This window comes from Neodiprion virginianus, chromosome 5 (genome assembly GCF_021901495.1).
Source record: "Neodiprion virginianus isolate iyNeoVirg1 chromosome 5, iyNeoVirg1.1, whole genome shotgun sequence".
NCBI classification, from domain to species: domain Eukaryota; kingdom Metazoa; phylum Arthropoda; class Insecta; order Hymenoptera; family Diprionidae; genus Neodiprion; species Neodiprion virginianus.
In genome coordinates this window covers 18,733,463-18,758,370 of record NC_060881.1, presented here as the reverse complement: position 1 = coordinate 18,758,370, position 24,908 = coordinate 18,733,463, and the positions used below count along the sequence as shown (strand labels likewise).

Here is a 24,908-nt window from a genome sequence, read left to right as displayed (position 1 = left end):
CTTCTTCTTTTACTCTTACTCACTCGAATTACGAATTACGAATTACTCTTCGCCTCCACCCCTTGACAGAATGCAGTTTGGGATCTTGGTATCCGATAAACGGCAATACGCATCAAGTTTGAATTCAAAACAGGGGTTCATGCCATCAAAATCTCGCCTCCTACACCCAGAAAAATACTTGAGTCAAGGCAGCAAAATTGTTTCGTTGGCAATTTTTGGTCGTCGCAACGAAAAATATATTCCAGCATAACTCTTCATTTTGTTGACACAATGAATTGACACAGATTTGTTTTCTCAATCATACTATATCATTTTGTAATTTATATTTAGTGTTCTCAACAAAATGGCTTTGTCATGAAGTGCGAATGGAATTATTGTTGTACGGTCAGCCAAATGTTTTGACGATTGACTACTATAACCTGCGCGCAAACATTGCGCACTCGTGAAAGTTCAAATCCAACGTCCGCACCAAATTTTCTGTGTATCGGCAACCAAATGTTTTGGTTGTCAGAACTGTAACCTGCGCGTGAACGTTGCGCAGTGATACGAATTCCTAAACCGTCACGGAGCACGCCGCATATTTGGTGTATTTGTCGCGTACGAGTTCAACGTCAAAGGTTCTCAAACACGCAGAACAAGAACGAGAAGTGCAAAAATGTTGATTATAACTTTGAGTGAAGAAAATTCAGACGGACGATAAAACTAGTTTCATTTTACGAGAGTGGAGTGGAGATTTTGCGTATAACAATTCTTTGCGATTATAAAGGAATTCACACACAGGTTTTTTTAATCCTGTGTAGTTCAGGGTCTACCAAATCTTGCGCAATATTGACAGAAATAACGGATAGCCAAAATTAGCACGAGCAATATACCGTCCACCCTATAATGCCGACCGAGAAAGTAAGGTGCAACAGTTCTTTATCAGATTCTGAGGGTTCAGGAACAAATTCTGAACACGTGGCATGAATGGATGTCATATGTTTTCCTGACTTATATCCTAATGCCAAAGATGGCCAACATGGGGATCGTACGGAAATATGACTTTAAAAAATGCAGGCTAATGTCTAATCATCTCGAATTTAGGTTGAATCAGCAGTATCTTTTTTATTTGTTGCATCATTCAAACACATTGCAACTGTAAGGTAGCGTTTTCAAAAGTCTATTGGTTCGGATTTCCTACACCTGTGACAGGTCTTGTCGGATAAATGAATACCAGAAAGTGGTCGAGCGGTTTCCGAACTTGTCAGAGTGTAGAAAGAATGGTTTGCAATGCATGTGATTATTGCAGGGATGATAAGTTTTTAATCTTCCGCGATATTCGAAAAGGGAAGTGCACGTATTCGTGAGTGTTTATTCTATCTACTTGGAAAAGCCCTCGAGAATAAGATATCTGTGACGGCAATAAAAGTAAAATGAAAAATGTAGATGCGGAAGTTGAAGAACCTTTCGAATTTATATAAATACCATATCATGTAACCAATTGCAATAAGATAAGAGTTTACAAAACTGTTCAATACTTCGTTACGCAGTACTACAAGTTGTTGTAAGTAAAATGCGTTCATCACTATTTGAAATATATTTCCACTCGTGATCCCTTTGAATCCCATCTTATAGAAATTGGACGGCGTTAAAATTTTTGAAAATCTCTGCGGGTGAGTAAAAAAAATTCGTTACAATTTTAATACGTAGTTTGTAACAGGGTTGAATTCCTTTTGATGAGAAGCATTCATTGCCGGAACGTAACCCCAGTATTTCATTGCAGTGGTGCAGGATTCTTGTATTTCTTCTACTTCTTCAAATGCTAACTCCGTTCTCCAATGAAACGGAGCAGTTTTTGAATCTCGAAATGTACTCCATACTTCATCCCTATTGGTTTTTGTATGAGTATCGAGAAATTTTTTCGTTTCCGGATGAAAAAAGAGTCCGTAAAACTTGTAAAGTTCTTCGGCTTGTTTATACGGATCCAGGGAAAAATCTTCGTATCGTATCACCCTGTGAAATGTGATGTCATATCATCGTCCACCATATCCAGAGAACACAGCAAGAGCTTATTTATCACAGCTATGTTATCACAAAATATCAGGAGAACGATTTCAAGAATCGCGATTTTTTAAATCAAATACAAATTTTCGTGTCCGTTTAAGACATTCGATGTGCAACCATTAATGAGCAATGATTGATAGCTTATTCGGCTTCTTGTTTTGATACTCAAGGACGACAGTATTGCACTATATGCATCTACTGATACAGGCATGTTTTCGTACGGCTATCATTCTCTGTTTTTACAAAAAAAAAAGCATTGCGATAAAAATAGCAGCATACTTGAATCTACTTGGGTATTTCTTCTGCAGTTCCACAGCAACTTTGTAATCTGAGACCAGATCCGCGCACATCAAAGCTGGTTCGGAACAATCAGGACTCGGAGGGCACCAATCACGATGTTTTCTCGACTGAAGAATGCCTCGAGGATCTCTCACCAACAGCACCATCTGTACGGCTAATCTGCAAAACGGTGGTTGCCACAAATTGAAGTGTAGGATGTCCGAATGCGAATGAAATGCATAATATACAAGTGATAATACACCGACTTTTCATCGGTAAGAAGCTCTTGAGCAACTTGCAGCCTGAGTCGTACGATTTTCATCAACTGAAATGGAAAGAGCTTGCACAATGAGCTGTGAAAGTTGCGGTTATAGCAGACGTCTTTATGAGCTTTGCACTGCTTCCACAAATACCGGTTGTAACTGAGAGCCCATGGTGTCTCTTCGGCATAGCTCAAATATTCATCTGAAATTTAAGACCCAAATAGTCAATCGTCACGTCTTTCTCCTCAAATCGTATACGTTAATGCGTCGGCTACATGCGGATTTGAGAGAATATGATACGTAATTTACGTGTCACATTATATAGCAACAGTGGGTCATCGATCTCAAAGAGATTTGCGTGTTAAATGAATTGAATAGTGACATTAATGTCGTGTCTTTATTTATCCAAAGCTTATGATGATCAATGATCCTTTTCAATTAAATCTGCTGAAAAAGAAAATCATGTCAATGAAGACTGATCGACGTACTGTCGAATTCTTGAATCTACTGAGAAGGCATTTAATTTTTCTCAAATCCTCTCGAACCTTACAAAGAATGATGCACGGAGAAAATTTTTTACTCAGGTTTACTGTTCTAACATGGTCTGCGATACTATGTGCAAGTATAGTAGCTGTAACTATGGATTACAGTGTCCCATACTTGAAAATGTAGTCACCGTCACCATTTATATAGCAACGGATAGTATGCAACCACATAATTATCATTAATATACAATATAGTAAACATTACTATGGGCTTGTAATAACAGATACTACGCCGAGTTATTTATCTGGTACTATGGTGCATTGTGTTCGTCATTATTCATACATAGTCCGGTTTACTATTCACCATAGTAAGGACCACCATTTTTATTCAAAAACGTAATTTTGGAATTCCATTAATTTTATTTCTAGTTATAATGCAAGATTTTGAATAAGTGTTGACAGTTTTTTTGTTACAGTTATGTAATCACTGAATTGTTGACTGAATATTTATAAAGGCGGCTACGCTTATGGGATTTTGTGAGTCAGCTAAGTTCTACATCATCGACAAATTACATACGTGCAAACATATGTGTGTATGATAACGTGTTTGGTTTCTCAGAGCGTATTTGCTCATTTGCAAAGCCTTGCGATATTGCGAGTGTTTTTATAGCCGTCTTTCAGTCGGTGTAAAATGTGGTTCAGGTTTGCTGAGCGGAAAAACACCCTACGCTAGTTAACTATCCGTTTTGTAGGCTCAGAGTTTTTGAGCCAGAACTGCAATTTTCGAAGAGTCGGAGTTTTTAAGCTAGAGCTTGGTTTTGAAGACACAGGGTTTTTAAACCAGTGCTTCGCCCTATCTCTACGTACGGACTCGGGGTTTAGAAGCCGGAGCCGTTTACCACCCTGAACCCGGTAAAACCACCGTGGTTGATGTGCCTAGAAATGATCAGAAAACAACAATTAACCTCAGACCAGGGGTTTTTAACCCCATGTCCTACCCCTTAACTCCCAATTGCTCGGACTACAATCAACAAGAAGGACGGTGATGCGTCGAAGCACCACGAGTCTGGCTCGTGCTTACTGGCCCAAATTTCTTACCATGCGTCTCGCTCGTCGTTGTAGGACGAAGGGTTAAGCCATGGCTGTATGTCGGGTTAGGATTTTTCCCGGACTCGGTATTATAAAGCCAGAGTTGATTACTTTATAGGGATTCCCCTTATCTACAACTATCCTGATCGACGTGATTGGAGGAAATTAAAATTGAATGACTCTGTAGTAGGAATACAAGCCCGGTTCTACGTCCAGATTCGACCTATTGCACCTACAAAATCGCGGAAAATTTGAAATCCGTAACGACGTCACAGTGATTGACCCGGAGGTCAACGGTCCGTGCTGCCTTACTAACAATTTTATCAACCGAGGTTAAAATCACGCTGCTTTGCCAGCAATTTTTATCGATCAAAGGTCAAAGTCACGCTGCAAGAAAGACTTTCTACGTTATTATTATGACCTTCATATCCAAGAACTAATCCCTATTCAACACATAGATATCAAGAACTAAGTTAATCATAAAAATCTTATATTCAGTCAGAAACATCAAGTCTTCATCATCAAAACATCAAAAACTTTCTACGTTATTATTATGACCTTCATATCCAAGAATTAATCCCCATAAGATTTTTATATTTGACCAAATTTTGATAAATCACACTCCAAATAATCATCAAAACTTATTCTTTTCAATAGCGATCCTTTGACACCCTTGACTCGATTTTTATCTTTATCATCCCCCAACATTCTGAATTAATACAACTTCGCTCTCAAGCCAATAAATTCCGTTGTTATTTTTCCCTTACACTGGTCTTTCATCAAACCTATGATCATCAAATCTATCTCCCGAATTGACTCTAAATTGGGATGATAGTCTCCGGGTGGGAACTGCTCCTTTAAAATAAGTGACGCAGCAGAGCGCTATGCTTCCCATCTGGTTTGAATTCGTGTGAAACAGAAAAGCACTATACTTCATACTAGTGACGATTGCTTCTGAGGTAACTTTATTTATTCCCCAAATTGAACGGTCAAACACTGCGGCGTGTTGTTGCGTCTGTCGTTCGTCCCAATCGGCAATCTCCGGGGTCAGCTTCGGGTGGCATCGGTGTTCGTCGTCCACCTGACTCGGGCATAGTCGGCAAAGTCCGGTTTAGGTCGGCGTAGCCACGGTCTTACATACAGGTCTGAAAACTCGCTTAAAATTTCAATGGTGGGGGTGTCCTCTTATTGAAGCACCGGCCGTTTCGCCTAGTGACCACGCGTGTCGCTGCTATCGAGGGATTCAGGCTGTGTGAGAGAAACGGAAACAGGTTTCAAAACCACGGACGGTCAACAACCTGTTTCCATCTCTCTCGCACCGCCTTCATCCCTCTATCGCAGCGCAACTCGTGGTCACTAGGCGAAACAGCCGGTGCTTCAATAAGAGGACATACCCCCGCCACCAGAGTTTCCAAACCTGTATGTAAAACCGTGGGCGTAGCCTTCATGTAGCTGACTCAACTAATGGTACATGGGTAGCGGTCAGTTGGTCGGATATAGTTGCAATCTCAATATTTGTTAATAATGTAGAACTTGGCTGGCTCACTTTTACAATGTTTTGGTCGTCATCCTGATAGGGAATCTCGGCATATTTTCTATTCACAGCAGGGTATACGGAATTATAGTTGTCAAGACTAGATGCAAAGTTTCGAGAATTATGTCGATATGGCAACCACTGCTATGAGAATATATAAGAATATGGTATTAGCTACAATATTTCACGGTACTGGCCACTGTGTGACCATAGTAACAAGTACTATGCATCTTACGTAGTAACCGTTACTTTGCTGACATGGTTCAGAACACCAAAATGGCAAACCTGTCACTTATTTACTATGTTCCTGTGGTAACGGTGAAAATAACTTTAGTTACCGTTGCTACAAAATTTTCTCAATTAGGAGTATTTCAGCAGAACATCACAGGAGTCATTTCCACATGGGCATAACAACTGCTGTCCAGTGACGCGATCCGCATTGTTTACCCTATGAATAACTGCTGAACATGTAAAAGCGATTGCAACACCTAAAAATGTGGGGTTTTACGAATGTAAATTCAGATGTCATGAGTACAACACCACATATTGATGCCGGGTGCTGCGAATGTCGATAAGTAACATAAATTACAGTCACCTAGATCTTGATATTCGCAGTTGAGCAGATCCGTGATCCACTTCAAAGCCTTCGCAGCCAAGGGAGGACCTCGAACTCGAACAATATCGAAAGCCAGCAGCGGTTCATAGTAGTAATAATTTGCCGGATGTGCGTTAACAATATCGCCCAAAAACGTGCTTCCACTTCGCCATGATGTTACGATTATACTTCTGATCGGTGTCCCATTCTTTTCCATCAACAAATCTTCAAGTTTGCTGCGATGCAATATGACTTGTTTAAAAATCCAAAATCTTGGCTGCTGTCGCAGGATTTAAGAGCTCTTGGACAGCAAAATGCAGCAAGCGAAAAACGTAAAAATATTCCTCGATGAAAATAGTTTCCTCACCTGACACTCATACTGTTGTTTTCATTAGGATATTGGTAGCCCTTCATGTCATTGCTGATCGATGCTCTCTGCTTATTAAGGATTTTTTCGATATCCTTTGACTCAGAATCAGGTTGTTTCTTATCAGCTGTGGTATTCTGAAATAATAATGTGCCGCACTTGGAATAAATATAAGAATAAATGTTCACGGAAAGGCTGAAATCAAAACAATCAATTCGGAAGATACCATATTCTTCTACAGAGGTATTTTTTTTTTAATAATAATACCATACTTCTGCTTGTAATTAATTTCAACTTATTGAAATCAGTACATCAGTAACATCAGTATAATATTCAATATTAAATGAAAATAATCAATTTTTGAATGATCAAATTTACAACAATGATAATGATAATTGTTTTTGCTGATTTCGCCGCCTAAAAGAAAGTTAATCAAAAGACTCATTTTTTTAAATTCAAAAGTACCCAACAACAATTTGAAATTGAAATGATTGAAAAATAATCACCATCTATTTTACGTCTATTTTTATTGAATCTGAAATATTTATCATTTTCACTTCAATGGAAGCTTTCATAACTCTGGCGAATGATTTATTTCAACAACACGATATTTAAACAGGTGATCACCGGGTACACGGAAATGAATAATTTATTTTGTCAAGTCCAACTGATCAGCAGTACTGCCGAAAACGTTAAAAAGGATTTAATCAATAATAAGTAAAATTTATACGATTATGAGGAAAACCTTTTGGTTAACTAATTGATACGGTGCCAGTACATAGAATAACGTAATAATAAGATTTATCAATTCAATATTATCAACTGTTTGCAAATAGTTGAAACAAGAAAAAACGCTATATTTATTTTCCACTGACACTTACTTTTTGGGGGAAAAACTAACATTCAGGAATTCAAGTACAGACAAGATCAGTGAAAAATTGTTTATAATTTGGTAGCATTAGATGGTTACTCATTTCTGTATTACTCTGGCTTATGTAATTGTTGTATATATACGTATGTATGTGTATAGACCTGTACATGTTAATTACAAAATATCTTATCGAGCGACCAATTGCTCTAAGATATAATCTGATTCGACAGTTTGATTCTCATATCAATTGGTACACATATCAATACTTCCGGATAATCAAATTTTGTCGTTATACTTTACGTATCTGATCGACTGGTGTTTGATAACAAGAAAGCTTATACTTAATTAATTCGCAGCCAGGATTTCTGACCTAACTTACATTTTTCTTTGACTCGAGAAGGGCTGCCGACGGTTGCATTTCGTACATTGAAGGGTTGCCGTATTTCCCATCCAAGAATAAAAACACCGAGAAGAAACATCCCATTACCAACAAGCCGCAAAAGTTTGTTTTCTTCGACATTATCCAGTGGCTCAGTTCAACACCGGTCATACTTGTCGAAATTCTCAACACGTTGATTTTGTAAGTTTTTTTTTTTATGATTATATTATTATACGGTGTAAAAAAGGAAATTGAATCGTTGGAAGAACGCGAGACACAGAAGCTCGGAATTTCTGATCATTCGATCATTTAATATGTACCCTAATCATGTGTTTTTTTCTTGTAACCATCCGTTCAATGATTTACATGAAGTATCGTGTACTCCGTTTAGAAATCTTTTATTTTCTTTTACAATGAGTTTCTTTCTCTTCGGAATCAAACACTTCGTCACATAATCAGGTTTTTTTTTCATGAAATTGCACAGGGAGTCAAGTTTCACCGAACAAATTTTATACAATATGTAGCGCGAAAAAGTTTATATTAACTTCTTGAAAATACAGTGCACAATTTAATTTGACTGTGAATTGATTATGAATTAATAAAATTTGATGAAAACTAATATTTATAGTTTCCAACCACACTCGGTTGACAATATCAACCGATACTTTTGATCACGTCTAACTACTATTATTGTACGCTGAGGCAAAGAATTCACTTATAACGATGTTTCGAATCGTTACAGGTGGAGGGGATCTTGTCAGTGTTCGTTCGACGCGCTGCTGCCGACCGTATCTGCACGCGCTTTTGAAACACTCATTTCCTCTGATTGCAGTGATCGAAAAAATATACACATGCTTAAACGGAACCGTCGCGTCGGTACGAAACTTTACAAGAAAACCAGTTGCGTGTGTTAAACGAAAATCAATCCGAATCACAATCATCTTGTATTACTTTGAATCTGTATACGTCGATATTCAATTTTTTTTCTTGCTTCTTTTATTTCATAGTCACAAATGTAACTCGTTATAATTCTATGAAATTTGTACAACGTATGATTCGATTAGATTGTAAAAATTTAAATTCACGGCTGTGATAAAATTCAACACGTTTTGCACAATTCAATTTTTATCAATACATGTTTCTGTTTAAAAACTAAAACGATTCGAATTGACGTGAATACGTGAATAGCGTTAGCATTTTTATCATTCAATATTAAAGATAACTGTTCCAAATCTGGTTTCGTTTCGACGGTTGAAATATAATTCTTTTGAATTAAATATTGACGACTTGATTATGAATACTTACGATATCTGTCAATCGATTGTTTCATTGTTACCATAAACGGTGAGTATTAGAATTTCGTCTCTTTCTTGATACACATCATGCGATACAGCAGAATTTGGAGTTCAAGAAACTGAATTAACTTCAAGTCTGGGATATACTTGATAATTATATGAATTAAACGGAAATCAATTATTGTTCCGTCATTTTAAAAGTTAACGCATTCAGTTTCTCATCCAAAACTGATTGCTCTGTCTTAAAGATTCTCGGCAGACATCTTGGAAAATTGTGAATAAAAATGTGACGAAAAATTGTAATTCTTCGCAGAACAATACAAGAAATGATAACTAAAGAAATTATAGTCGGATGCTGATGAAATGCAATCGATCGAATCTACTAGATTTTTATCGATCCTGACGCGATCAAAATAAAACATCAAGGTCCAAGCTCTTATTTATGGCTCCAAGAATTTCTATTTTTGTATTTGTAAATAGATTTTTTACAGCATAGGAATACCATCAACAAAAAGCTTTGCATTTCTGGTAACCAATTATTTCAGTCAACAGTAAACCGATTCATATTCGAGCTCTTTGTCTGAACCAATTACTCACCTTCTGTTGAAGGCGACTACAAGAATTATCAGTGAGTCGTGTCGAGTTTTATTACTATTCGGAAGACTATTTATGCACGATGTTTCTAGCCGATAGTACGGGTTGCAAATAATCTTAACTACACGTCGTTTTTTTTTTTAGATGCGGGGATTGAAAAATCGTACAGTTCAGAAAATTTGAATGCTGGAATAACTCTGATACGAAATACGAGGTGACATTTCCAAATTTTCAATTACTCGAAAATAAACCACCTTCCAAGATTTGCTCTTCAGTACAACCGACAGCCAATATACATGGAAAAATATTCATCAGAGTATTTTATTGCATCTTATCTCGGACGTTATATTTTTTTTTCAAACGGACGTACTGTTCGTTCTCTGCCCTTGGCTGTTATCATTATACACGTAAACAGGTATTAAAGTTGCACTTTCCATTGCTCCATGACGTGTTATTGTCACATTTATATTACCAGTAATTAGTAATATTAGTTTTACAGACGTGAGTGAAATCCTTAGGAGGTGAACGTTGAGCTGAAGATGTCCGACGAAAGAGTGACAGCGATGGTAACATCGAAACTTCAACTGCGTCCGATTTTATGTCGGTGAGCAAGAAAGGAAAGGAGAGATACCAGGGGGTTCATTATGTAATTTCACTTTTCACATTTTCCAGCATCCAAGCATTCTGATTGGTTGACTAAACTTTGCAAACATTTGAGAATGCTTGAATGGTGGGAAATGTGAAAACTAAAATTACGTAATTGACCCCCAGGAGTTGAACATTGAAGGGACGAAAGGAGTTAATCTTTTCTAAAAAAATAAAAAAAAAAAATATCAAGATCGAGAAAACCTACTCATGTACCCATGCTCTATTAATCTGATTGAAATCAGTTCAACAGTTTTGGAGATATGAAAAACCAAAGTTAGTGTAAAATGAAAAATCTTCTTCTTCTTTTACTCTTACTCACTCGAATTACGAATTACGAATTACTCTTCGCCTCCACCCCTTGACAGAATGCAGTTTGGGATCTTGGTATCCGATAAACGGCAATACGCATCAAGTTTGAATTCAAAACAGGGGTTCATGCCATCAAAATCTCGCCTCCTACACCCAGAAAAATACTTGAGTCAAGGCAGCAAAATTGTTTCGTTGGCAATTTTTGGTCGTCGCAACGAAAAATATATTCCAGCATAACTCTTCATTTTGTTGACACAATGAATTGACACAGATCTGTTTTCTTAATCATACTATATCATTTTGTTATTTATATTTAGTGTTCTCAACAAAATGGCTTTGTCATGAAGTGCGAATGGAATTATTGTTGTACGGTCAGCCAAATGTTTTGACGATTGACTACTATAACCTGCGCGCAAACATTGCGCACTCGTGAAAGTTCAAATCCAACGTCCGCACCAAATTTTCTGTGTATCGGCAACCAAATGTTTTGGTTGTCAGAACTGTAACCTGCGCGTGAACGTTGCGCAGTGATACGAATTCCTAAACCGTCACGGAGCACGCCGCATATTTGGTGTATTTGTCGCGTACGAGTTCAACGTCAAAGGTTCTCAAACACGCAGAACAAGAACGAGAAGTGCAAAAATGTTGATTATAACTTTGAGTGAACAAAATTCAGACGGACGATAAAACTAGTTTCATTTTACGAGAGTGGAGTGGAGATTTTGCGTATAACAATTCTTTGCGATTATAAAGGAATTCACACACAGGTTTTTTTAATCCTGTGTAGTTCAGGGTCTACCAAATCTTGCGCAATATTGACAGAAATAACGGATAGCCAAAATTAGCACGAGCAATATACCATCCACCCTATAATGCCGACCGAGAAAGTAAGGTGCAACAGTTCTTTATCAGATTCTGAGGGTTCAGGAACAAATTCTGAACACGTGGCATGAATGGATGTCATATGTTTTCCTGACTTATATCCTAATGCCAAAGATGGCCAACATGGGGATCGTACGGAAATATGACTTTAAAAAATGCAGGCTAATGTCTAATCATCTCGAATTTAGGTTGAATCAGCAGTATCTTTTTTATTTGTTGCATCATTCAAACACATTGCAACTGTAAGGTAGCGTTTTCCAAAGTCTATTGGTTCGGATTTCCTACACCTGTGACAGGTCTTGTCGGATAAATGAATACCAGAAAGTGGTCGAACGGTTTCCGAACTTGTCAGAGTGTAGAAAGAATGGTTTGCAATGCATGTGATTATTGCAGGGATGATAAGTTTTTAATCTTCCGCGATATTCGAAAAGGGAAGTGCACGTATTCGTGAGTGTTTATTCTATCTACTTGGAAAAGCCCTCGAGAATAAGATATCTGTGACGGCAATAAAAGTAAAATGAAAAATGTAGATGTGGAAGTTGAAGAATCTTTCGAATTTATATAAATACCATATCATGTAACCAATTGCAATAAGATAAGAGTTCACAAAACTGTTCAACACTTCGTTACGCAGTACTACAAGTTGTTGTAAGTAAAATGCGTTCATCACTATTTGAAATATATTTCCACTCGTGATCCCTTCGAATCCCATCTTATAGAAATTGGACAGCGTTGAAATTTTTGAAAATCTCTGCGGGTGAGTAAAAAAAATTCGTTACAATTTTAATACGTAGTTTGTAACAGGGTTGAATTCCTTTTGATGAGAAGCGTTCATTGCCGGAACGTAACCCCAGTATTTCATTGCAGTGGTGCAGGATTCTTGTATTTCTTCTACTTCTTCAAATGTTAACTCCGTTCTCCAATGAAACGGAGCAGTTTTTGAATCTCGAAATGTACTCCATACTTCCTTATTGGTTTTTGTATGAGTATCGAGATATTTTTTCGTTTCCGGATGAAAGAAGAGTCCGTAAAACTTGTAAAGTTCTTCGGCCTGTTTGTACGGATCCAGGGAAAGTTCTTCGTATCGTATCACCCTGTGAAATGTGATGTCATATCATCGTCAAACATATCCAGAGAACACAGCAAGAGCTTATTTATCACAGCTATGTTATCACAAAATATCAGGAGAACGATTTTAAGAATCGCGATTTTCCAAATCAAATACAAATTTTCGTGTCCGTTTAAGACATTCGATGTGCAACCATTAATGAGCAATGATTGATAGCTTATTCAGCTTCTTGTTTTGATACTCAAGGACGACAGTATTGCACTATATGCATCTACTGATACAGGCATGTTTTCGTACGGCTATCATTCTCTGTTTTTACAAAAAAAAAAAGCATTGCGATAAAAATAACAGCATACTTGAATCTAGTTGGGTATTTCTTCAGCAGTTCAACAGCAACTTTGTAATCTGAGACAAGATCCGCGCACGTCAAAGCTGGATCGGAACAATCAGGACTTGGTGGACAAAAGGCACGATGTTTTCTCGACTGGAGAATCCCTCGAGGATCTCTCACCAACAGCACTATGCGTACGGCTAATCTGAAAAACGGTGACCACCACAAATTGAAGCGAAGGATGTCAGAGTTTGAATGAACTGCATAATATACCAGTGATAATCCACCAACTTTTCATCCGCAAGAAGCTCCTGTGCGATTCGTAACCTCATTCGTACAAGTTTCATCGATTGGAATGGAAAGAGCTTGCACATCGAGCTGAGAAATTTGTGGTCATAGCAGACCCCTTTGTGATGTCCACACTGCTCCCACAAATTCGTATTGTGATTAAAAACCCACGGGTGTGGTTTTCCGTAGTCGATATATTCACCTGAAATATAATATCGAAGTCAGCAATATGGATTGGATGCTGTCGGAGACTGGAGTAATCAGTGAGTAAATGTCAAGTGTTGTTACTGCAACCTTTTGCAGATAGTGTGTCAGATAAATTGAATAGTATCTCGTCAGGGTGATGCGTGTTCTGCAAACTCTACATGGTCTACCGGATAATCAATTCATTTGATATCATACTACAACATTTTCAATAGGGATAGTTTATTTTCTAATGTCCTTGGATCGAATAGCGCGTCAAGACTTCGGAGAGCATTTTACATCCCTTGTCTTCATACTGGATCCAAGGACATAATTCTAGCATGAGTATTCTCTCCTTATCGATTGTCCAGGTCCATGTTATTTTATCAACCATAGAATCGCTGACTCCTAACAGGATTGATTAAATAACTTTTCCTCCAACGATCCTTTGTCCGAAGGACTCGGAACTCACTCTCTCAGCAATTACGATAACCATTTCCGTGAATTCGTAACGACCAAAATGTCTGTTTTCAAAAACAAACGCTTCGGATTGAATGTGCAAGTATTTTCACAGTCGGCATAACCTACGGATTGAGCATTCAGCTGTGTTAAGACTTTCCGTACGAAGTCTCTTGACACAGATGCAGTTGTTTGCTCAACAAGTAAAATACTAACGTGTCGACATTTCTTTACAGTTCCCGTAATTTCAAGGAGATCTCCAATTAAACGAAAATATTCTACGCAACATTGCCTTATTTATACGAGTATATCATGTGAGGTATTGTAAATTTAGTGAAATTTTTAACTAGTTTAAATTCTTTTGTAACCGATTTGTAAAAAACCACATTTTTGACACTGCGAAAAGATGAACATGGATCATGAATGATGATATACCGCTGATTCCATTTCGCTAATAAGTAACGAGCATCCGATGTCAGGAATGAAGTGTAACATTTGCTCGCTAAACCGGTTGAATTTATTCCCTGGTCCATCTGTGAAAAGATATATTTCCCAGGAATTATCAATCGCGATTTCTTTTTGCTTTCGAATTTCAGAAACACTACAATAAGCGATCGAGTTTTCCAGCAGATTATTACAGAACCGATTTCGCATGGACGCCGGTAGTCAAAATTGCTGTCCATTGATGCGATTCGCATGGTTCATCCCACAAGTAACTGCTCGATGTGTAAAAGCAGTTGCGATACAAAAAATTGCCGTACAAATTATTGTAGGGTTCGGCGAATGTCGGTGTTTAACGTGAATTCAAATCACCTAGGTCTTCGTATTCGCAGTTGAGCAAATCCTTGACCCACTTCAAAGCCTTCGAAGACAAGGGAGGACCTCGGACTCGAACGATGTCGAAAGGCAGCAGCGGTTCATAGTGATAATAATTTGCCGGATTTGCGTTAAGAATATCGCCGAAAAATGTGCTTCCGCTTCGCCACGTTGTTACAATTATACTTCTGATCGGTGTTCCTTTCTTTTCCATCACCAAATCCTCAAGTTTGCTGCAACGTAATATTACTTTTCTACAAATTGAAAATCTTGGGAAGGTTCGGAAGCTCTTGGATGACAGAGTGCAGAGTGTGAAATATATGAAAACATTCAGTCGTTAAAAACAACTTCCTCACCTGGCACTGATATTATATTTGCCATTGGGATATTCGTAGCCCTGCATATCTTTTCTGATCAATTCTCTCTGCATATCAAGGATTTTTTCGATTTCCTTTGACTCAGAATCAGGTTCTTTCTTATCAGCTGTGGTATTCTGAAATAATAATGTACGGCGCTTGGAAAAAACATAAGAACAACTGTTCACGGTAAGTCTGAAGATAAAACAATCAGTTTGGAAGATACAGTATTCTTCTACAGCGGTATTGTCTTTCCAATAGCAATACGCTATTTCTGTTTATTGATTTTAACTTAACAAAATGACCTATTAAAAGAAAAAAAAAAAAACTTCACAACGATGCCAATAATAATGTTTGTTTTTGCCTTTTTTTTCTCATATCCAAGGAAACAAGTCAACAGAACCATTTTATCAGATTCAAATGCATCCGGACAACGATAATTGACGTACTGAGAGAATATCTTGAAAGTTAAAACTCGGTCACCGCCGACTCGGCATCACTCACGTTCTTCGTCTGTTTTTCGCAGGCTGGCCTTAAAAAAAAATAATAACAAATTCGCATTTCATGAACCGATGAACAAAAAGAAATCGAAAAATGTCCTTAAAGCTCATCACATTAGGTGTGATCACCCATAAAAATTTTAATGGAATCAAAAACTCAAATTATTATTCATGAACGATTTGAGTGATGCCTTCTCTCAGTATAATCGCCATCTATTTTACGCCTATTTTTATTGAATCTAAATTGTACACGATTTTCACTTCAACGGAAGGCTTCATAATTATGGCGAATGGTTTATTTTAGATATTTTCATTGCTGCTGAATACCTATTGGATATTTGAACAGGTGATCACTGAGCACGCGGGAACGAATAACTTATTCCGTGAACTTCAACTAGAAAGCAGTACTGCCGAAAACGTTGAAAATAATCTAATCAATAGAGAATAAAATTTATACGATTATGAGGAAAACCTTTCGTTTAACTAATTACTAGATACGTTGGTGATATAAAGAATAATGTAAAAATAAGATTCATAAATTCAACACTATCAACTGTTTGGAAACAGTTGGAACAAGAAAAAATCCCACATTTATTTTCGTTCGACAGTTACTTTTTTGGGAGAAAAATTAACGCTCAGGAATTCAACAACAGACAAAATCAGTGAAAAATTGATCATAATTCGTTAGCATTACATGACAAATAATTTCTGTTATCAGTCTGACTTACGAAATATTGTTTACAAAATATCTCAAAGTTGATACTCATATTAATTGATACATATACCCATACTTCCGGATTGCAAAATTCTGTGGGTGTATTTTATGTAACTGATAGAATGACGTTTGGTAACAAGAAAGCTGATACTTAATTAATTCGCGTTTAGGATTTCTGACCTAACTTACATTTTCCTTCGACTCGTGAAAAGCTGCCGACGGCTGCACTTCGTGCTTTGAGGGGCTACCGTATTCTGCATTGAAGAACAAAAGCACCGAGAGTAAACATCCTGTTACCAACAAGCCGAAAAAGTTTGTTTTCTTTGACATCATCCTGTGGTTCAGTCCAACATCGGTCGTGCTTATCGAATTTCTTAACAAGTTGATTTAGGATGTTGTTTTTTCTTTCTTGCGATTACGTTATACGGTGTGAAAAAGAAAATCGAACCGTTGGAAAAACACGTGACACGGAAGCTCCGAATTTCCGATCATTCGATCATTTAATATGTACCCTAATCACGTATTTTTTTTTCTTGTAAATATCCCGGTATTGATTTACCTAAATCATTGTGTTTTGGATTCTTAATTTTTTTTTCCCTCTTATGATGAGTTTTTTTTTCCTGCTCGAAATCAAACACTTCGTGACGCAATTGCGGTTTTTTTTGGTCAGAAAATTGCACAGCGAGTCAAGTTTCGCGGGAACAAATCTTACACAACATGTAGCGCGAAAATCTTCACATCAACTCCGTGAGAATACAGTGCACAATTTAATTCGGTGGTGAATTGATTATCAGTGATAAATTTTGTTGGAAAATAATACTCGCGGTTCGCAACCGTGCTAAGTTGACAATATGACCTGATACTTTTGCTCACGCCTAACTACTATAATTGTACGCTGAGGCAAAGAAGTCACTCATAACGATAATTCAAATCTTGACAGGTGGAGGGGACCATGTCAGTGTTCGTTCGACGCGGGGCTGCGAGACGCTGCTTTAATCTGTATCTGCAAGCGCACTTGAAAGAATCATTTCCTCTAATTGCAGTAGCCAGAAAGAAATAAAGGTACTGAAGCCGAACCGTCGGTACGAAACTTTTCAAGAAAACCAATTGCTTCAATTTTTTTTTCTAGCCTTTTCTTTTGCTTCCAAGTTACAAATGTAACCCGTTGTAATTCTATCAAATCTGTATAATGTATAATTTGATTAGATTGTACAAATTTAAATTCACGGCTGTGACACAATTCACCACGTTTTGCACAATTCAATTTTTATCAATACATGCTTCTGTTTAAAAACTAAAACGATTCGAATTGACGTTAGTACGTGAATAGCGTTAGCATCTTTATCATTCAATATTGAAGGTAATTGTTCCAAATCTGGTTTCGTTTCGACGTTTGAAATGTAATTCTTTGAATTAAATATTGACGATTTTATTGTGAATACTTACAATATCTGTCAATCGATTGTTTCATTGTTACCATAAACGGTGAGTATTAGAATTTCGTCTCTTTCTTGATACACATCATGCGATACAGCAGAATTTGGAGTTCAAGAAACTAAATTAACTCCAAGTCTGGGATATACTTGATAAGTATATGAATTAAACGGAAATCAATTATTGTTCAGTCATTTTAAAAGTTAACGCATTCAGTTTCTCATCCAAAACTTATTGCTCTGTCTTAAAGATTCTCGGCAGACATCTTGGAAAATTGTGAATAAAAATGTCACGAAAGTGCAAACAGTTTTCAAACTTGCTCAACGATCATTGCGCAATGAATTGGGTTTGCAATATTCGGTTCACTATGTGCGATTATTGCAGGAACGACAAATTATGAATGTTTAGTACTTTGCATATTTTTTGCCAAGTGATGTTAAGCGTTTTGATCTTGCTTTGCAATTTCTCAACTCTTGGCGATGCGTCGAATTACATGAATTACAGGCACAGAGAGTCATTGTTTGATGTTTCGATGACACAAACAAACCATCGGCTGTATTCGAACATCGGAGTAACAAATTGACAAAACGTTCAGCCTACCGAACCGACCAATTCCCTCTGGATTTCATTGTTACGTAACGATGTTTGATATTTACGGTTCAGCTGCACAAAGTTTGGATCCATCGATGTTTCTGGTCGAGTACAATAACTATGACAGTTACGTGTCCATGCGAGGGCGAACATTGTTTATGATCGTTAGTCAGATTCGACAAGCAGAGGGGGGGATTGATTATAGCGAGATACTCTTGAAACAGGTGTCTGCGTCACGTTTTTATTGTCTATGTCAGATGGATAATTCAGATGGATTCGGGTTATATGTGATAGACGTCACCGTGATCAACGTTATCAGGGTTAGCATAACGAGAGCATGATGGGAGATTACGTTTGGGGTTCGATACGCAAAAGTTCATACGAAAGTAGAAGAAGTACGAAAAATATTAATTTGTAAACTTTGTCTATCAATTCTTTTACACTTGTGGTTTATTATTACTTGTTGTTTTTGAATAAAAGTGATTTGAATGTGAAACTAAGTTTGTTTAATTTTTATTTATAATAAATGTTTGAGAAAATATTTAATTTTTCTTAAAATCCAAAGTATCGTTCTCGTTTCTACAAAAACAAAATTTTTCTATTAAAAATATTTTTTCATCTATCAGTTAGACAGAAGATATTCAAAATTGACATGCAGAACCCAGACTCAAAATTCGTGTTGACCGGTGTTATCATTCTTCACGTAAACAGGTATTAAATTTACACTTTTCATTTTTCGGTTGGATATCAGCGGAAACATAAATCAGAATAAGTTTCACCTTCGACGAAGTTACAACGACGTTTAAAGTACGCGTTCATGTTTTTAATGAACTTGGGGCGATCGGCGACGAATTTCACTGACAATGAGATATTATTTGATTCGAAAGTTCGATACTGATAATTTTTATACATGTTTGTTTGATGAAAAACCATTTATATACATACCCGTAGTTCCAGTTCACAAATTTTGTTGCTGTATTTGATATAACTGATCGAATTATGCTCAATAATGAGTTTTTTTTTTATAGCTACTGTGACGTGCATTTCCGGCGAGTCCGGAAAAAATGTTTCACGGCTTGGATTGGATCGGAATTCGAACTCGGATCTTTCGCTTTGCGGACAACTGTTTGTACCACTGAGCTACTCTAACTCTGAGCTACTGCGACTAATTGTAAGTCAAAATGCCACGTCACGGTACATAACTAATTAATTGATTGAATCGCGGTCAGATTTCTGACCGAACTTACGTTTTCCAAGGGCCGCTGAAGATTGCATTTCGTACATTGAAGAGCTCTTGTATTTCCCGTAGAGGGATAAAACACCGAGACAAACCTTCCTGGTTTCAACAAACCGAGCAAGCTTGTTTTCTTCAACCTTATCCAATGGCTCAGTCGAACATCCTTGTTTGTCTTTCTTATTATTGTTGTATTATACGGTGGAAGAAAGAAAATCGAATCGTTGGATTTCCGATCATTGGATCATTTAATATGTACCCAAATCATGTAATTTTATTATTTATTTCAACTATCTATACATACAATACGTTATATAAACGATTGTGTAGGTTGTGCAAGAAATTGTGCGGCGTTTGACATGAGATTTTTTTTTTTACGATGATTTTTTTCTTTTTGCAATTAAACATTTCGCGACGTAATGGTGGTTCGTTTTTCTTCTGTTTTTCTTTTAATGAAATTGCATAGTAAGTCAAGTTTCACGCGATCCAATTTCACGCAATATGAAAATGTTTAGATCAACTCCTCGAGAATGCAGTTCAAAATTTAACTCGATTGTGAATTGACTATCAATTGATGAGGTTGTTTTTTTAGAACAATATTCACAGTTCTTAACCGTGCCAAGTTGATAACATTGGTCTGAAACTCGGATTGCAATGCCAATAAATGGGTTTTCGGAACGAAACGAAGTAATCCAACTGTGGAAAATTAGAAGGGTAGAAGAAAAATATATACCGGGAGTCTTGGGTGAAAATGTAGACTCCGAGCCACGCGTAAACCGACATTTCATTTCTGTCGAATCTGTATACAGTATAATTTCCTATCTATTCACCCCTGTGAAGGTAATTTGATCAGGTTGTAAAAATTTAAATTCACAGCTGTGATGAAATTGAGTCTGTCTTGCTTGAGCCAATTTCCATTCATATTCGTTTTTGTTCAAATATCGAAACCATGCAAATCGATATAAATACGTGAATAGCTTTGGCGAATAGAAATGATATGCACTTGTACAATTCGTTGCGAATAATATACGTTCCTCAGCGTGCGGCATATTCTTCCATTCTTACAATTATAACAAAAAGTCTGTCACAGGTTTGAATTCCGTCTGATGAGTGGCGTTCATTGCTGGAACGTAACCCCAGTATTTCATAGCAGTTACACAAGATTCTTGTATTTCTTCTACTTCCTCGAATTTCAATTCTGTTCTCCAATGAAACGGAGCTGCTGCTGAATCTCGAAAAGTACTCGACACTCCACCCTTGCTGGCTTTGGTATGAGTATCAAGAAATTTTTTCGTTTCCGGATGAAAAAAGAGTCCGTAAAACTTATAAAGTTCTTCGACATACTTGTACGGATCCAGGGAAAGATCTTCGTATCGTATCACTCTGCGAAACATAACGTTACTTTATCGCCAAACTCACCTATAGAACACAGCTAGAGACAAGTCATCGCAGTATATTTTCACGAAAGGTCAAAAGAATGATGAAACGATTCGCAGTATCGTCAATCATGTACAAATTTTGGCGTCCGTTTATGAGATTCGATGAGTATCAATTGGTGAGCGGTTATTGCAGGCTTGTTCAACGCCGTGTTTCGATACTCCAATACGAAAGTATTACACTAGATGAATGTGTGGACTGAGATGTCTTTTTGTACAGTTACCATTCTACGTTTACAAAAAAAAAAAAAATCGTTGCAATACAAGGAAACAGCATACTTGAATCTAGTTGGGTATTTCTTCAGCAGTTCAACAGCAACTTTGTAATCTGAGACAAGATCAGCGCACGTCAAAGCTGGATCGGAACAATCAGGACTTGGAGGGCAAAAGTCACGATGTTTTCTCGACTGAAGAATCCCTCGAGGATCTCTGACCAACAACACTATGCGTACGGCTAATCTGAAAAACGGTGACCACCACAAATTGAAGCGAAGGATGTCAGAGTTTGAATGAACTGCATAATATACCAGTGATAATCCACCAACTTTTCATCCGCAAGAAGCTCCTGTGCGATTCGTAACCTCATTCGTACAAGTTTCATCGATTGGAATGGAAAGAGCTTGCACATCGAGCTGAGAAATTTGTGGTCATAGCAGACCCCTTTGTGATGTCCACACTGCTTCCACAAATTCGTATTGTGATTAAAAACCCACGGATGTGGTTTTCCGTAGTCGATGTATTCACCTGAAATATAATATCGAAGTCAACAATATGGATTGGATGCTGTCGGAGACTGGAGTAATCAGTGAGTAAATGTCAAGTGTTGTTACTGCAACCTTTTGCAGACAGTGTGTCAGATAAATTGCATAGCAACGCATCAGGATGATGTGTGTCCTGCAAACTCGGCATGGTCTACCGCCTAATCAATGTAGTTTTATTTGATATCATACAACACCATTTTCAATAAGGTCAGTTTATGTTCCAATGGCCTTGTATCGACGTGTACATCAAGACTTTGGAGAGCATTCTACATCCTTTGTCTTCGCAATTGATCCAAGGACGTAATTCTAGCATGAGTATTATTTCCTTGACAATTGTCCAGGTCCATGTTACTTTATCAACCATAGAATCGCTGACTCCTAACAGGATTGATTAAATAACTTTTCCTCCAACGATCCTTTGTCCGAAGGACTCGGAACTCACTCTCTCAGCAATTACGATAACCATTTCCGTGAATTCGTAACGACCAAAATGTCTGTTTTCAAAAACAAACGCTTCGGATTGAACGTGCAAGTATTTTCACAGTCGGCATAACCTACGGATTGAGCATTCAGCTGTGTTAAGACTTTCCGTACGAAGTCTCTTGACACAGATGCAGTTGTTTGCTCAACAAGTAAAATACTAACGTGTCGACATTTCTTTAAAGTTCGCGTAATTTCAAGGAGATCTCCAATTAAACAAAAATATTCTACGCAACATTGCCTTATTTATATATCATGTGAGGTATTGTAAATTTAGTGAAATTTTTAACCAGTTTAAATTCTTTTGTAACCGATTTGTAAAAAACCACATTTTTGACACTACGAACAGATGAACATGGATCATGAATGATGATATACCGCTGATTTCATTTCGCTAATAAGTAACGAGCATCCGATGTCAGGAATGAAGTGTAACATTTGCTCGCTAAACCGGTTGAATTTATTCCCTGGTCCATCAGTGAAAAGATATATTTCCCAGGAATTATCAATCACGATTTTTTTTTGCTTTCAAATTTCACAAACACTACAATAAGTGATCGAGTTTTCCAGCAGATTATTACACAACCGATTTCGCACGGGCGCCGGTAGTCAAAACTGCTGTCCATCGATGCGATTCGCATGGTTCATCCCATAAATAACTGCTCGATGTGTAAAAGCAGTTGCGATACCAAAAATTACCGTACAAATTTTCGTAGGGTTCGGCGAATGTCGGTGTTTAACGTGAATTCAAATCACCTAGGTCTTCGTATTCGCAGTTGAGCAAATCCTTGACCCACTTCAAAGCCTTCGAAGACAAGGGAGGACCTCGGACTTGAACGATGTCGAAAGCCAGCAGCGGTTCATAGTGATAATAATTTGCCGGATTTGCGTTAAGAATATCGCCGAAAAATGTGCTTCCGCTTCGCCATGTTGTTACAATTATACTTCTGATCGGTGTTCCGTTATTTTCCATCACCAAATCCTCAAGTTTGCTGCAACGTAATATTACTTTTCTACAAATTAAAAATCTTGTGAAGATTTGGAAACTTTTGAATGACAGAATGCAGTGAGTGAAAAAAATGAAAAAATTCAGTCGTTAAAAACAACTTCCTTACCTGGCACTGATATTGTATTTTCCATTGGGATATTCATAGTTCTTCATGTCTTTGATGATTAATTCTCTCTGCATATTAAGGATTTTTTCGATATCCTTTGATGCAGAATCATGTTCTTTCTTATCAGCTGTGGTATTCTGAAATAATAATGTGCGGCGCTTGGAAAAAACATAAGAACAACTGTTCACGGTAAGTCTGAAAATAAAACAATCAGTTTGGAAGATACTGTATTCTTCTACAGCGGTATTGTCTTTCCAATAGTAATACGCTATTTCTGTTTATTGATTTCAACTTGACAAAATGATGAAATGTCCTTAAAGCTTATCACATTAGGTGTGATCACCCATAAAAATTTCGATGGAATCAAAAACTCAAATTATTATTCATGGACGATTTGAGTGATGCCGAGTTAGCGGTCACCGAGTGTTAACTTTCATGATATTCTCTCAGTATAATCGCCATCTATTTTACGCCCATTTTTATTGAATCTAAATTATACGCGATTTTTACTTCAACGGAAGGCTTCATAATTATGGCGAATGGTTTATTTTAAATATTTTCATTGCTGCTGAATACCTATTGGATATTTGAACAGGTGATCACTGAGCACGCGGGAACGAATAACTTATTCCGTGAACTTTAACTAGCAAGCAGTACTGCCGAAAACGTTGAAAATAATCTAATCAATAGAGAATAAAATTTATACGATTATGAGGAAAATCTTTCGGTTAACTAATTACTAGATACGTTGGTGATATAAAGAATACTGTAAAAATAAGATTCATAAATTCAACACTATCAACTGTTTGGAAACAGTTGAAACAAGAAAAAATCCCGCATTTATTTTCGTTCGACAGTTACTTTTGTGGGAGAAAAATTAACGCTCAGGAATTCAACGACAGACAAAATCAGTGAAAAATTGATCATAATTCGTTAGAATTACATGGCTAATAATTTCTGTTATCAGTCTGGCTTATGAAATATTGCTTACAAAATATCTTAAAGTTGATACTCGTATTAATTGATACATATACCCATACTTCCGGATTGTAAAATTCTGTGGGTGTATTTTATGTAACTGATAGAATGACGTTTGGTAACAAGAAAGCTGATACTTAATTAATTCCCGTTTAGGATTTCTGACCTAACTTACATTTTCCTTCGACTCGTGAAAAGCTGCCGACGGCTGCACTTCGTGCTTTGAGAGGCTACCGTATTCCCCATTGAAGAACAAAAGCACCGAGAGTAAACATCCTGTTACCAACAAGCCGAAAAAGTTTGTTTTCTTCGACATCATCCTGTGGTTCAGTCCAACATCGGTCGTGCTTATCGAATTTCTTAACAAGTTGATTTAGGATGTTGTTTTTTCTTTCTTGCGATTACGTTATACGGTGTGAAAAAGAAAATCGAACCGTTGGAAAAACACGTGAGACGGAAGCTTCGAGTTTCCGATCATTCGATCATTTAATATGTACCCTAATCACGAATTTTTTTTTCTTGTAAATAT

At 37.2% G+C, this 24,908-nt stretch overlaps 3 protein-coding genes across 4 annotated transcripts; all 3 read right to left on the bottom strand.

The window, feature by feature from the left end:
- Positions 1-1,161: 1,161 nt before the first annotated feature.
- Positions 1,162-8,539, bottom strand: LOC124306168 (carbohydrate sulfotransferase 5-like). Of its 2 annotated transcripts, XM_046766477.1 has the most exons (7): positions 7,906-8,539; positions 6,656-6,813; positions 6,289-6,524; positions 2,589-2,787; positions 2,323-2,502; positions 1,734-1,992; positions 1,162-1,646 (listed from the first exon to the last, which is right to left on the bottom strand). In XM_046766477.1, exons 1-7 carry the CDS (start codon positions 8,074-8,076, stop codon positions 1,356-1,358), a joined length of 1,494 nt encoding a protein of 497 aa, XP_046622433.1. In that variant the 5' UTR covers positions 8,077-8,539; the 3' UTR covers positions 1,162-1,355. The 2 variants fall into 2 exon arrangements, with proteins under 2 accessions (XP_046622433.1, XP_046622434.1); XM_046766478.1 differs by having other exon boundaries at positions 1,515-1,992.
- A 3,446-nt stretch (positions 8,540-11,985) lies between these two features.
- LOC124305588 (carbohydrate sulfotransferase 3-like) lies at positions 11,986-15,242 on the bottom strand (the record flags this gene model as incomplete). Its single annotated transcript, XM_046765166.1, has 5 exons — positions 11,986-12,727; positions 13,059-13,238; positions 13,325-13,523; positions 14,777-15,012; positions 15,136-15,242. Coding segments are annotated over 5 exons (1,041 nt in total), but the record flags the coding sequence as incomplete, so codon positions are not given.
- Positions 15,243-19,880: 4,638 nt separating this feature from the next.
- On the bottom strand, positions 19,881-24,825 carry LOC124306175 (carbohydrate sulfotransferase 5-like). Its single transcript, XM_046766486.1, has 6 exons — positions 24,555-24,825; positions 23,402-23,538; positions 23,043-23,278; positions 21,591-21,789; positions 21,325-21,504; positions 19,881-20,992 (listed from the first exon to the last, which is right to left on the bottom strand). The coding sequence occupies exons 1-6, from the start codon at positions 24,696-24,698 to the stop codon at positions 20,677-20,679; spliced, it is 1,212 nt and encodes a 403-aa protein (XP_046622442.1). The 5' UTR covers positions 24,699-24,825; the 3' UTR covers positions 19,881-20,676.
- Positions 24,826-24,908: the final 83 nt, after the last annotated feature.

What these genes read in the sequence shown, in the direction of transcription:
- LOC124306168 (XM_046766477.1), bottom strand. Translation starts at nt 8,076, where the DNA reads ATGACCGGTGTTGAACTGAGCCACTGGATAATGTCGAAGAAAACAAAC. An exon ending in TTCTCGAGTCAAAGAAAAAT is followed by an intron (nt 6,814 to 7,905) that starts GTAAGTTAGGTC and finishes ATTTATTCCAAG; the next exon opens with TGCGGCACATTATTATTTCA. An exon ending in AAATACCCAAGTAGATTCAA is followed by an intron (nt 1,993 to 2,322) that starts GTATGCTGCTAT and finishes CACATTTCACAG; the next exon opens with GGTGATACGATACGAAGATT.
- LOC124306175 (XM_046766486.1), bottom strand. Translation starts at nt 24,698, where the DNA reads ATGATGTCGAAGAAAACAAACTTTTTCGGCTTGTTGGTAACAGGATGT. An exon ending in AAATACAATATCAGTGCCAG is followed by an intron (nt 23,279 to 23,401) that starts GTAAGGAAGTTG and finishes ATTACGTTGCAG; the next exon opens with CAAACTTGAGGATTTGGTGA. An exon ending in CTGCGAATACGAAGACCTAG is followed by an intron (nt 21,790 to 23,042) that starts GTGATTTGAATT and finishes ATTATATTTCAG; the next exon opens with GTGAATACATCGACTACGGA.